We start from the raw sequence: 14981 nt of genomic DNA, 5'->3' as shown, positions 1-14981 counted from the left end.
CTGTGGCCCTGTAATATTGTCTGAGGTCTGGGAGAGTTACGCCTCTTGCCTTGTGGGTTTTTTGTTTTTTGATTTTTTTTTGGTTTGGTCACTGCATCCAAGGCATGTAGAAGTTCCTGGGCCAGGGATCAAGCCCACACCACAGCAGTGATCTGAGCTGCTGCAGTGACAAAGCTGGTTCGGTTAACCTGATGCAGCACAAAGGCACTCCCTCCTGCCTTGCCCCCCACACCCACCTCAGGATTGCTATGACAGTTCTGGGTCTTTTATGGTTCCATATAAATTTTCCAGTTGTTCTAATTCTGTGAAAAATGGTATGGGTAATTTGATAGGGATTGCATTAAATCTGAAGAGTGCTTTGGATAGTATGGCCATTTTAACAATATTGATTTTTCCAATCCAAGAGCATATCTTTGCATTTCTTTGAATCTTTAAATTCCTTTACTAATGCTTTATAGTTTTCAGTGTATATCTTTCACCTCCTTGGTCAGGTTTATTCCTAGGTATTTTTTTGGGGGGGGTGATTTTTTTTTTACATTCCTTTTTTGATATTTAATGGTTAGTATACAAAAATATAGCTGATTTCTGAACATTAATCTTGTATCCTGGTACTTTGCTGAATTAGTTTGTCAGATTGAGTAGTTTTTGTGTGGAATCCTTAGGGTTTCCTATATCATGTCATTTGCATATAGTTGAAGAAAACTGTTCTCACTTTCTAGTCACTTGCCTCAGTTTTGCAAGTTCCATTTCAGTATATGAAGCTTGAAATGTAAGGAAAAGTGAAGAAGAGATGTGATGGAGAAATTAAAAATAAGTTTCATTCTATTTTTTAAAGTCTTGGAACCCACTTTCATAAACCCTAAATATCCTACAATTTAAGTTGTTATTAAAATTTTAATTCAGAAGATTTCCCTAGTCCTCAGCCTTGCTTTTCCTGTGTAGACGAGAGATTCAGGATTTGGGACAAGAGATCCTAATCTTTGGGACCAAGGGAGACTCTCAAACTCTTCTTTCAGTTCTATTTTGCTTCAAGTGAAATCTGAAGTATTTAAAAATCCATCCATCTATAACAACACCCTAGGCTTTTTTCTTATCGTAAAGACTTGAGAAATTGAGTCTGACCACCAGAAACTGTGACACAGAAAAAGCCAGCTCTTTACCCTGTCCTTAAGTTTTCACATTACTAACATTGTTCTGAATTTTAACTTTTTTATCTTGCTCTTTTCAGTTATCTAACACAAGCATCTCCATGCCATTAAATTACCTTTAAACAGATAATGTTTAATGTCTACATAATATTCTATTATATGAAAATACACTTTTTTTAACATTTTCCCTTTTTTGGACATTTTGGTTTTCAATTCTTAGTTGTTATAAACCACTCTCTGAGCAAAATGTTTTCTTTCAGAGTATTTCCTGAGCAAAGATCTCCCTAGAAGGACAATCATTAGTTCCAAAAGCATAGAGCTGTTTTAAATTCTCAAAACATGGTATCAATTGACTTTCAGTAAAAGAGAGAACCTATTTCATTATACCCTTACCTGACCTGAGTCATCTTAAAATAAGGGGGAAATTTTTGATTAGGTGGAGAGAAGAAGTGATATCTAGTTTAAACTTGTATTTATTGGATCACCATGGGGTTCAATTCCCAGCCCTTTGTCTCCTCTCATCTGTGAATGTAATTGTTCACTTCTCTTTTAAGCTGTTAATGCTTTAATAATTTATACAGGCTCTTTATAAAAAGATAAATCTATCGTCTGTCATATTTATGGTAGGTGTTTTTGTCAATTTGATTTTTGCCCTCAGTGTCCATTCAGCACATGTTTATATGAATCTCCCCAAGGCACAGATCTAGTCGTCAGGAACAAAATAGACCCAGTCCCTGCCTTTAAGGATCTTGGGGTTTAAAAGGGGGAGGCAGGCGAATAAACAGTGCAGTAAAGCTTTCACATGCTCTGTTAGAAGTACAAATAGGCTAGAATGGCAGCACTAACAGAGGTGAGTGGTCAAATGAATATGTAGGGGCCAGGAATGGCTTCACAGAGGAGATGATTCTTAACCAAGCATAAAATGCTGAGTAAATTACTAAAGTGACAGGGGCAAGGTGGGAAAAAGCATTCCAGGCAGAACAGACACCTATAGGCAGGGCCAGAGAGCTGGTCAGCTAGGGTTGGGCTAGGGAGTAAAATGCCAGGCAGATCCAGAGGAAGAAGAGGCTGGAGAGACCTCAGAACCACATAATTTTTAAAAATTATATCCAACTTTTGATGTTCAGCTAAGTCAAAGTAAGCTTTGCCTTTTTCATCTCTTACATAATATTTAAGCTAAGAAAGACTTCTCACACGAAGCTTTAATGCTTCCCTTTATTTTCCTCTAGTTTCCATTTTTAATATTTTGTTTTTATTTTACTCTTTACATTTAACTATATAACCCATCTGTAATTGCCTTTGGTGTAAGTAAAGTAAGCCTCACTTGAATCTTTGTTGTTGTTGTTGGTTGCAATGTTCATCACACCAACATTATCCGTTAAGCTTCCCTTTGTGATCCTATTGTGTTAATGAGCAAAACAGGACATACCGAATATCTAATAAAATGTATTCTCGGCTGGGGGCCAATGCAAGGGGAAACAAAAGAGCTACTACTGGGCTTTGCTCTTTCACTGAGCTGTCTTAAACACTACAGGTACACCCTCAGCCATTTATAATTTTCGCTCTCAGGAGCAATACTGCTGCTTTGTATTTATAGATGGCATATTTTTTAAGGAGCCAGCCGTTTCCACAGACCGGACTCTACTCTCATGACCACTGAAGCGGAGAGCGGGTAGAGGGATATGTCATGGCTGCTGGATTTGTTTACTCTCGCAAGAAAGCAGGTGGCGTCAGGTTTCTTCCCCCTATGCCGGCTGTAAGTCCAGAGGGGTTGGCATCTCTGCATAACACAGGCCAGACCCTGGGTTGTGAGCTGAGAGCTCTGATTGGTCAGAAAGGCGAGCATAGCCTGACCACATTGGTTCTGGGCTCCCCTGTTGTTACTTCACAGCATTCTGCAGACCTGTCCACCAATCACAGGGGTCCTTACTGGGTGAAATGCTAAGGAGTGCCAGGAGCCCCTAGCAACGCTGTGGCTTTTGAAATCTGGAGAGGGGAACCGTGAGTAATCGGCCCGATAGTGCAGGATAGTACCTGCAGATGCCTCAGGAAGAGACAGCTCTCGGGATGGACGCCCCATCTGCTGAAAAACTATTAGAAAAGCAAAACAAAAAGCTCGAAAACCAGGAAGAGGAGGGACTGGAGTTTAAGGAACTGGATGGTCTGAGGGAAGCCTTGGCAAACCTCCGGGGACTGTCCGAGGAGGAGAAGGGTGAGAAGGCGATGCTTTGCTCCCGCATCCAGGAGCAATCCCAGCTCATCTGCATCCTGAAGCGGAGGTCAGACGAAGCCCTGGAGCGCTGCCAGGTCCTGGAGCTGCTCAACGCAGAACTGGAGGAGAAGAGGATGCTGGAGGCCGAGAAGCTGAAAGCCAAGAGTGAGCATGCCGAGAAGCTGGAGGAACGCTTTATGACCCTGGCAGCCAACCACGAGTTGATGATCCGCTTCAAGGATGAACACAAGAATCAGAACATCAAGCTGAGAGAGGAGAACGAGAAGCTGAGGCTGGAGAATGACCACCTCTTCAGCCAGGCTTTGAAGGACCAGGAGGTCAAAGTAGCTCAGCTCACCGCCCAGAGCGAGGCCCTGGCCAAGGAGCTGGAGACTCTGAAACAGCGGAGTGCTCAGGATGCTTGCCAGGCGCAGGCCCGAGAGAAGGAGCTGCTGAAGCTGCAGAGCCAGCAGGCCTGCGCCCACGCCAGGGAGACCGAGCAGCTGCGCAGCCAGCTGCAGAGCCTCAAGCAGCAGCACCAGCAGGCCACGGAGCAGATGGCCAAGGCCGAGCAGGCACACAGCCTACTGAACCAGGAGCTGCAGGCCAGGCTGCAGACCGTCAGTCGTGAGAAAGAGGAGCTATTGCAGTTGTCCATGGAGAGGGGCAAGGTGCTCCAGAACAAGCAAGCAGAGATACGCCAGCTTGAGGATAAGCTGGAGACAGCAGATGTGGCCAGGAGGCACGCAGTGGAGCGGTTTGAACAAGAGGCAGTGGCCGTGGACAGTAACTTGAGAGTTCGGGAGCTTCAGCGCAGGGTGGATGGGATCCAGAAGGCCTATGATGAACTCAGGCTGCAGTCTGAAGCCTTCAAAAGGCACAGCCTGGATCTCTTAAGCAAAGAGAGAGAGCTCAATGCCAAACTTCGCCATCTCTTTCCATAAGGAAGCTTCTGCTTCCTCTGGCCTCTCACTTAGACTTCAAGTATTTGTGCCTTAGCATAATGGCAAGAGTAAAGATGGTATTCCATTTATTATACTTTCAAGTACAAAAGACCCCTCAAAGAAAAGCTACTTTACTGTGATGTTGTTGCTATTGTAAGGATAACACTAATTTTAGTGCCACCACCTAGAATACACTATATTTACCAAATTTCTTTCTGTGTCTTTAAAATCTTCGTAAGTTTGCTGTCAATATCTCCACCTCCCCCATACATTTTTCATTCTCAACCTCAGATATCCTAAGTTTTTAAATTAGCAGTGCTTATGGATGTAAGTGAATCTTAAAAGTGCCTAGTTGGGATGTGCTATTGTGAGAATAAAAATAGCTTAATAAGCCCTTGTAAATAGATAAGCTTGGAGTCTCCCATAGTAGCATAGATAACCTGCAGAAAAGCGACTGATTTTGTAACTGGCCAAAGAGTTGCTCACTTTACCTGCTTTATGGCAATACCCTTTTGATTTTATTTGATTTATACTGGCTTGGAAGAGAAAGATTGAGTTCATTAAGTTCTAAACTAGGCAAACTTTATTATAATCATTCTACATGAGCAATAAGATTCAAATAAGTAAAATCAACCCATTTTAATTTTTCCAGAATGCTTAGACCACATGCCATTTTTTTGGTTTTTTTCCTTAATAAAAATTAGAATTTGAGGTGCAAAAAAGCAAATTATCAGTAGTTTCATTTAATATTGCACATATGCTAATAGAGGTCTCCAATATGGAATAACAAGTCATAGCAGACTGCATATGATATATATAGCAACACACAGCGATTGCTTTTTTTCTATGAGCATATTTTCTTGCAATTGTTTCTTTTTTAAAGAAAAACATCTAAGTGGAATGTGTATCTGTATACTTACAGCATTGTTGAGAAATACTTAAATAGTCGTTATAAAAACTTGTTTTATACAAAGTTCTTAAAGAGGTAGTTATAAAAATACACTTTATGCTTCCTTATTTCTCTGTATTTAGTTGATATAGAGGCATATGATGAATACTTCTCAAAATATATTGCAACATATTTTTTTCACCCACTTGGTGCCAAGAGTGCCCAGAGTTACCTAATGATTTGGATTTATTAAAAAATATTACTTGGTACTTTTTTAATACACAATTTTAAGCATTATCTAAGACAATTTGTAGAACCTGTTTTCTCATGGTTCTATTAAAATGGTGGTATTAAATACGGATGTCAAAGATCCACGTTGCTGGCTTGAAAGGACTACTTACTTCCTCTTACATGTTACCAAGAATCAGAATATAGGAGCTAATTTAATTATAGACCATTGAGTTCCTACTAGTTATCATTGTGCTGACGCACTTTGTTTCCCCGCCCCCCAACACCAGCACTTTGGATGTATTGTTTTGTCTAATTTTTAGGACCCCTGAAGAAAGTAATTGTGTTCATTTTTATTTAAAAGAAGAAACTGAGATTCAGTAATTTGTTCAAGGCCACTTGCTCACTAGGGAGCTGGGATTTTGATGACAATAAATGAAAGATTTATTGACTGTCTACTGAGTACCAAGCTCTAAGGGTGGGTGCTGAGAATAAGCCTAAAGAAGGATGTTTTCTGCCCTGGAGCAGCACCCACATAGTCTAGACGAGGGGCCAAAAAGCAATCACATACAGTGTAATGTGTTTTCAACCAGGGGTGTTATGAGTCACTATGGCTGAAACACACACACACCTGCTAAACGGCTGGGGGTCAGGGTTGGGATGGTAGGATTGCCAGGAATGACTAACACAGCACTTGATATATAAGCTGGTTCTTAAATAACTAGAATTTCATCAGGTGGAGAAAAGGGAGAAAGGATTGCGATAGCATCATGTAGAAAGTCACAGAGGTTTTCTAAAATGTCCAGCACATTTGGCAAAACCGTAAGTCGTTGGGAAGCGGTGCTGAGAAGCATGTCTACAGATAAAACTGTGGACAGAATAAAAGGACCCTCGAAAGCCAGCGGGCCCCATATTTTGCAGGGAGAGGCGAGAAGAGTCGGCAAGCTGGAAAACAGGAACCACAGATATGCCCCCCCCCCCTGCCACGCAGATTGGGCTGTATGGCGAAGAGCCTGGTGCGCAGGCGCAATATCATCTCCCCAACTTCTACTAGCACTGGCCTGAGGAAACTCCCACCACTAGACCCAAACGACTGGAAGGGTCGTCCCTCTTACTCAATTTTTGTGCAAGGGAGGAGGAAGAAGTGACTCCTGTGCAGAGGTCAAGGGCATCCTGGAAGCAGTCATCTGGGCAGGGAATTCTGGGGTCTGTGTACAGAGTGTGGGCTGGTAGACGATTGCCCTCTGGAACTCTGCTAGGTGGAGAAGGGTACCTCTGGAAGAGCATGGGGGTGGATAAGATGGGGGACAGGGGTGCACGGCCCCTAAAGCGTAGGCGCAAAAAAGGGTCTCAGTGGCCTAGGTCTGAGGATGGCACTGTTCAGAGGCATGCTGAGGGTTTGTGCTAGTTTGAGCCATACCGAGTTGGCACTTTGTAGTTCACAATGATTAGAAACGGGTCATTTCATAATGTTCACTCTAATACCCCTTTGAAAGATACTAGAAAGTGGTAATGAGAATAGACGGTCACAGATGGATGCCTAGAGGTTAGCTGAGGAAAAGATCGCACAACAGATTAGGAAAGTAAGAGCAATGTGCACCTATCATGTGTCCACTGCTTTTCGTGTCACTTTCATGCCAACTCTTAAAGAGAGGTTCAATTAACTATTTTATAGGTGAAAATAGTGAGACTCAGAGAGGGTGACTTGCCCAAAGCCAAGGAGCTTTGGGGTGGAAGGAGAGAATTGAAACCAAGCCCCTTGGGCAGGTCTGGCTTCATGGGTTTGCCACCTGCACAGGGACCCCACACTTGGTCCTACTGCCGCTGCCTTGAGATTCTTAATAATTGTATGGCAAAGGGCTCCATGTTTTTATTTATTTTATTTTATTTACAGCTGTACCTGCAGCATATGGAAATTCCAAGGTTAGGGGTCGAATCAGAGCTGCAGCTGCGGGCCCACACCACAGCCACAGCAATATGGGATTTGAGCCTCATCCGTGACCTAAACTGCAGCTGTGGCAACTCTGGATCCATAACCCGCTGAGTGAAGCCAGGCATCAAACCTGCATCCTTGTGGGCAGGATGCTATACAGTGATGTTTCGTCAATGTATAAATCCACGATCTCCAAATTACTGCCTTTGGGGGGAAATGTAAAAAACATAACAAAGCAGACCGATATTCCTGGTGGATTTATCTGTGACATCATCCATGAGCAGTAACCCTAAAATGAAAATCAATAGAACAGAGATTCTAAAACCAAATAATGTGTAAGTAGTGCTGTGTAGCTGATAAGTGTGATCTATTGTGTTACCTACATTGTAAGCCATTCAGTGTTCCCGTAAGGAACTTGTCTGGTTCAAAAAACAAACACACAAAGCCATGAAAGAGAACTAGGAAATGAAAAACTACAGGAAAAATGAAAAGTGACTGGTTGACGTTTTCACAATACTGTTTCACTTAGTGAAAATTAATTTGTTTCTGGTAAACAAAGTATTAAAGAATATCAATTTCTCCCCAATTCCTCTATATTGAAGTTAAACATTGTTTGAAGGAGCACCTGCTTGCTGTTCTCTCCAACCCTCCTTGACTCAGATACTCGAGGAGTGGCTGTGCCTGGGTCAAGGCAGGAGTGGTGCTGTGCTCCCCACTATGGTAAGACCAAGAAAACTGGGCATTTGAGATACCACCTCTTGGCCCATGAATAAAGGAACGAGGACCATGACCTTAACTGCTCTCTCAAAAGCTGACCATTGACTCTGCTGTCATTGGCCAAAATCAGGTCATATGCAAATACGTCAATCAAACATCTTCATGGACAGTGTTGCAACCATGACTGACTTCAATCAGGATGTGCCCTTGGTTGGGAATGAGGCGACTTTCTATGGCATATACTAGATGCAGCGACCTAACAAAGGTAGGGCTTTGCCCACGAGAATGGAGGTGGATGTTGGGTGGACCACCAGCAGTGGTCTTATCAGGTGGGAGTCTCTCTCTCAATTCTCCATCTCTTAAAAAAAGTTGCTGAGATTTTGGGAAGTGGCCAGAAATGGGCTTTTCTAATCATTTGTCCATCTCCCTAAGGACAAACTGGATGCTAGTTTCCAAACACTAACAACATCTTATTAAAGACCCTAGAGCTCTACAACTGAGTCTCCCTACTTGGCATTGTTCTTTTCAAACCTGATATTTATCCCGTTTGGAAAAAACTAATTCAAGAAAGAAGTTTTCCTTTGGAACAGACCTCCCTGATCATTCACTACATATTCAACTAACCATGGTACCCCTTCCACACCCTCCTCATTCCTCGGTTCAACAAAAGGACTTGTCTTAGCTCTTTGCCAGACCGTCCCTATTTGATACTCGAATCCACTCTTACATGCACGAGTTTCAATCTTCTCTTTCATGTTTAAGATGACCATTACATAATTGTTTGTAATAGCAAAAGATTGGAAACACTCTACATACCATCAGTAAGGAACCTATTAAATTTTGAATAAACTGTGGGATACATTGCGAATACAAGGGAGGGAAGGGACGGAGGGAGGGAAGCTCTCTGTGTATTGATACAGAAGTATCTCCAGGACATATGCAGGGAGAAAAAACAAACGGCTTGCAGAATATGTTATATGTGGGAGTTTCCGTTGTGGCGCAGCGGAAACAAATCCGACTAGGAACCATGAGGTTGCGGGTTCGATCCCTGGCCTCGCTCAGGGGGTTAAGGATCCAGCGTTGCCGTGAGCTGTGGTGTAGCTCGCAGATGAGGCTCAGATCTGGTGTTGCTGTGGCTGTGGTGTAGGCCGGCAGCAACAGTTCCGATTCGCCCCCTCGCCTGGAGCCTCCATATGCCGCAGGTGAGGCCCTAAAAAGACAAAAAAAAAAAAAGAATGTTATATGTTACCTTTGTGTAAGGGGTAGAGAATGAGAGGGGTCTAAGAATGTAAATTCTTACTTATTTATGTACTCCCAGCTATAAATAAATATTGGAAAAAATAATTACTAAGAAAAGTGTTTCTTAGTGCTATGGAGGAGTGGAGACAGGGATGGATAGGGTGAGGATTGGGAAGGAAACTTCGCGATGTTTCCATTGTGTATCATTTGCCCCTTGAATCATGTGAATACATCACCTCTTTGAAAATTTAATAAAATTAAAAACAAAAAAGAATCTTCCACATAACTGCTTCCTAGTCAGCTCTATTTCTGTGTAGATGACTCAAAAAACCTACAGATTTTTCTTGCCCCAAGAACTGAGTAGATAAGACATATTTTACACAGAGCCAAACATGGCTTGACAGAACTGGGTCAGGCCGTTCAGCTGGAAGCTGCCGCTTTCATGAATGTTCAACAATGTACAGCTGATGACAGTATCTTTTTCTGCCCTTAGGAATGCCTCCTAATGATTACTATTTCTCTCCTAAATTTAAAGATTTAAAGGTATTAACTTTTCTCATGGATATTCACATGTCCATGGGAGACTTAAATTTTAACTTTTAGGAAGGCCTATTTTCTCATATATTCAAATTTTCAGGCTTTGAGTATTGGTTTTTTGTTGTTTTGCCCTCACAGACCAAAAAATAAAATAAAATTAAAAAAAAAAATAAAGGTAGGGCAGGCCAAGCCATTCTGCTATTCATTTTTTTCCCCTCTCTTCTTTTTAGGGCCACATCTGCAGCATATGGAAGTTCCCCAGCTAGGAATTGAATCGGAGCTGCAGCTGCCGGCCTACCACCACAGCCACAGCAATGCCGGATCCTTAACCCACTCAGCAAGGCCAAGGATCAAACCCACATCCTCATGGATACTAGCCAGATTTGTTTCTACTGTGCCACAACAGGAACTCCCTTTTTGTTTGTTCTTCCAGGCCAAGCCTTTCTGATCATTAAATTTTAATTAATAATTGTCATTTAACATATCTCATTAGTGTAACAAATGTTTACTGAGAGCCTGTTATCAGCTAGGCACTGTGTTCAGTCCTGGAAACTTTATCCTCGCTGAATCAGCATCCCGGTGGGTGGGGAGAAAATGCTGAAGGTTAGGATGACATGGGAGTGCATGGCAGAGTTTAGGGAAAGGTTAGGGAAAGCTTGTCCTAGAAGTGGCATTTAAGTTAAAGCCTGCAGAATGTGTGAGAATTGTCCCAGAGAAGAGATGAGGAAAACATGAAAGTAGAGTAGCTTGGAAGCCGTTACAGCTCTTCCTGCTCTTGGCATGAAAACTGCTTTCACAATAGTCACACCATCCAGGGCTGCAGAATAAGCAGTCACGGTAGACTCTAACAAGAGACTCTGTGGCTTGATTAATCCAATTACACATCCATATTTACCTCCCGGGTTCTGGGTCAGAAATCTGAGCCTGCATAATCTGGCTCAATCCTCCCCACGCCCCATCTCCACTCAAATCCTTTCACTAGGCCCTTCAAGAAATCTAGATCTATGATGGGCAGACTAGCCAAGGTATTAGTGCAGGGAGTGAAGGGGTGTGTTGGCATCAGACTGCCTAGATTAAAATCATGTCACTTCCTGGGTGACCTTATTTATAAGATCTTACTGGGTGAAGAAGAAATCAGAGAGCTAGAACTTTCAGTAAGGGAGCATTTATCCTACATTTTTCTAGTCCCTTTATTTCAGGGTAACAAAATGGCCCCTACATGGTGAGATAAATGTGTTTTTTTACTGAAGAACCCCAGATAATAAAAGCCCAGTGAAATAATTATTCAGGCACCGATCATCATTAGATGAAACCATTAGGAGAAAAGTTAATGGAGAATTTCGCTGTCCCCATTTGAAAACATCAATCAATCTTAGCTTCACTAAAACCAGCAAAGATAGACACTACATGCTTCCCCATGTGATGCACCATACAGAGCAGTGCCTCCTAGGAAGTAGTCTGGCCAAAAATGTTGAACCTTAAGCTAACTAAGCCCTGAGAATTAACTTCTGCTTATAGGAATGATGGAGCTGGGGGCAGGGGGAAGTAAAGCAGCATTCAGAGAAAGCAAACAGACAAATATAGAATAAGTGATACTCAACAGGACAACTGATCTGGCTTCTTCAAAAAATCAAATGGACTGGTGACAAGGGGTAGAGGGATGCTGTCCTAGAGTAAAAGAGGTTTGAGAGATATAAAGAATGTATCGCATTGTTTGGATCCTCATTCCATCAAGCCATCTGTAGTTAGAAATTTTTGCGACAATTGAATATTGACTTGGGTTAAATGATACCAAGAAATGCATAACAACTGACTAGGTGCAATCAGGACATTGTGGTTACAGAAAAAGATGAACTTACACTTAAAAATGTATGCTGACATGTGTAAGGATCAAATGACATGATGTCAATGATTTTTACTTTGAAATACTTCAAAAAAAAGGGGGCAAGTGGATGAAGCAGTGTGGCAAATTTTGATAATTCTTAAATTTGGAGAAGGAGTATATAGGGATTCAGCATATTCTTTTCTGTAGCTCTGTATATGACTGCAGATTTTCGATATTTAAAAAGTTAATAGAGATCTGATGTTTGTGAAGGAGGGAGGAAGAGAAGTGGTTAGAAACTGGCAATGAGCTTAACCAAGTTCTGGTTCAGGGGTGCCCGTGGGTGAGAGAGAAGACACTTTCCCACCTGAGAAGTGGAGTCCTTTCCATCAGAACATAAAAAGCTTTGCTCCTATCCTTCCAAATCTCTAATGCCCAAGCTTCTACACCTGTGGTCCCTTTCCCCACCAAAGCAGCAAGTGTCAGCTTCAGGGTCAACAATTGTGGGGCTTGATTAGTTGGGTGGCATACCAGTGATTTCTTACTATTTTAGTTGGTTACCAATGTTGGTCATTTTAAAATAAAATAAATCCGATTCCAGCCCATAATACTATAACTCATTCATTTGCATTCAGAAATGCTTTTTTTTTAAATTGCTTCTCGGCCTTTTGGCTAAGATCAAGTGTAGAAATGCTTTTTTTGAGACGAAAGAAATGGAAATATAGCTAGTACACAGAGAATTGCATATAATCCATGCAATTATGTAGTGCTTGTAAACATAATCCTACAATACCCTAGATACTGTCAGTCTTTTGAGTCTTCAATTTTCATCCAATTGTAAAATCTTTTCATGATCTTATTTCCTACCCTTTACAGATTATACTTCATGAATGCACAAGTAAACTGTGTTAAAGTGAGCACTCCAGCCTCTGTAGCACTCTTGTTCTGCTGTATTCATTTAGCAAAACCCCAACCCTGATTTAGCTGCATTCCCCACCATCTCTACTCCAACTCTCTGCTATGGAAAATCTAATAAATGTATGTATTGGTGATGGAGTACAATTATGTCATGGTCTTTGTAAAGCATTTGATAGATTGGTACTCATCATCTATTTCAATCCCTCTTTTAATGTATTCTTTTCTTTTCTTTTTCTTTTTTCTATTTATGGCTGTGTCTACGGCATATGGAAGTTCCTGAGCCAGAGGTTGAAATGGAGCTGCTTCTGCATCCTACGCTGCAGCTCGTTGCAATTCTTAACCCACTGAATGAGGCCAGGGATTGAACCCACATCTTCATGTACACCCTGTTGGGTTCTTAACCTACTGAGCCACAACAGGCACTCCCTAATGTGTGTTTTTTTTTTTTTTTTTTTGTCTTTTTGCTATTTCTCGGGCCGCTCCCGCGGCATGTGGAGATTCCCAGGCTAGGGGTCCAATTGGAGCCATAGCCACCGGCCTACGCCAGAGCCACAGCAACGTGGGATCTGAGCCGCGTCTGCAACCTACACCACAGCTCACAGCAACGCTGGATCGTTAACCCACTGAGCAAGGCCAGGGATAGAACCCGCAACCTCATGGTTCCTAGTCGGATTCGTTAACCACTGTGCCACGACGGGAACTCCCCTAATGTGTTTTTAATGTGCTTTTCAGTATTGCAGAAATGGAAAAGCTAAAACAAAAGAAACCGCAGATCAAACCATATTTGCCAGATTTCCCTGTAGTTATATTTGGAAGCTGCAAATTAGACAGCCATCCTTTCTCCCTGCTTTGGCTCTTCTTGCTGCCAAGCACAGTCTTGGGGACATTGGGTTTTTCTGCAACAACATCCTAGTATTCATTTACTAGTTTTATTTATTTATTTGTTATTGAAGTATAGGTGATTTACGATATCATATTAGTTTCAGGTGTACAGCATAGTGATTCAATATTTTTATGGATTTTACTCCATTTAAAGTTGTTACAAAACCATAGCTATATTTCCCTGTGCTATACAGTATATCCTTGCTGCTTATCTATTTTATACATAGCAGTTTGTATCTCTTAATCCCATATCTCTCTCACGGTCCTCCTTCCCACTGCCCTCTCCCCACTGGTAACCACTAGTTTGTTTTCTATATCTGTAAGTCTGTTTCTGTTTTATTATATACACGTTTGTTTTATTTTTTAAATGCTACATATAAGTGATAACACATAGTATTTATTTTTCTCCACCTGACTTATTTCACTAAGCATAATATTCTCTAGGTCCATCCCCACTGTTGCAAATGGCAGAATTTCATTATTTTTAATGGCTATTATTTCATTATATGTATATACCACATCTTTTTTATCCATTCATCTGTTAATGGACATTTGTGTTGCTTCCATATCTTGGCTATTATAAATAGCACTGCTATGAACATTGGGGAGTATACATCCTTTCCAATTAGTGAGATTTTAGGGGGACACACCCAGATCATATGGTAATTCTGTTTTCAGGTTTGTTTTGTTTTTGTTTTTGTTTTTTTTTTTTTTTTTTGTCTTTTTGCCTTTTCTAGGGCCGCTCTCCGCAGCATATGGAGGTTCCCAGGCTAGGGGTCCAATCGGAGCTGTAGCCGCCAACCTACACCAGAGCCACAGCAATGCCAGATCCGAGCAGTGTCTGTGACCTACAGCCACAGCTCACAGCAACGCCGGATCCTTAACCCACTGAGCAAGGCCAGGGATCAAACCCACAACCTCATGTTTCCTAGTTGGATTCCTTAACCACCGCACCACCACGGGAACTCCCTGTTTTCAGTTTTTTGAGGAACCTCTACACTGTTTTCCGTAGTGGCTGCACCAATTTACATTCCCACTCACAATGTACAAGGGTTTCCTTTTCTCCACATCCTCTGCAACATTTGTTATTTGTGGAATTCTTAATGATCATCATTCTGATCGTGTGAGGTAATATATCGTGGTTTTTATTTGCATTTCTTTAATGATTAGTGGTACTGAGCGTCTTCTCTTGTGCCTCTTGGCCATCTGTATGTCTTCTTGGGGACATGCCTATTCACCTCTTTTGCCCATTTTTTAACTGTGTTGTTTGTTTTTGATATTGAGTTGTATGAGGTGTTTAAATATTTTGGATATTAGACCCTTATTTGTCATATCATTTGCAAATATTTTGGATATTAGCCCCTTTTTTGTCGTATCATTTTCAAATAGTTTTCTTTTTGTTTTGTCAATGGTTTCCTTTGCTGTGCAAAAGCTTTTAAGTTTAATTATGTCCCATTTGCTTTTGTTTGTTTGTTATGCTTTTATTTCTTTTGCCCTAGGAGACAGATCCAA

The 14981-nt window shown here is 41.6% G+C and overlaps 1 protein-coding gene across 1 annotated transcript; it reads left to right on the top strand.

The window, feature by feature from the left end:
- CCDC89 (coiled-coil domain containing 89) lies at positions 611-5873 on the top strand. Its single transcript, XM_003129723.4, has one exon. It carries the CDS (start codon positions 3189-3191, stop codon positions 4302-4304), a length of 1116 nt encoding a protein of 371 aa, XP_003129771.1. The 5' UTR covers positions 611-3188; the 3' UTR covers positions 4305-5873.

The sequence above is a fragment of the Sus scrofa genome, chromosome 9 (genome assembly GCF_000003025.6).
Source record: "Sus scrofa isolate TJ Tabasco breed Duroc chromosome 9, Sscrofa11.1, whole genome shotgun sequence".
NCBI lineage: Eukaryota > Metazoa > Chordata > Mammalia > Artiodactyla > Suidae > Sus > Sus scrofa.
This window is presented reverse-complemented; position numbering and strand designations above follow the sequence as displayed.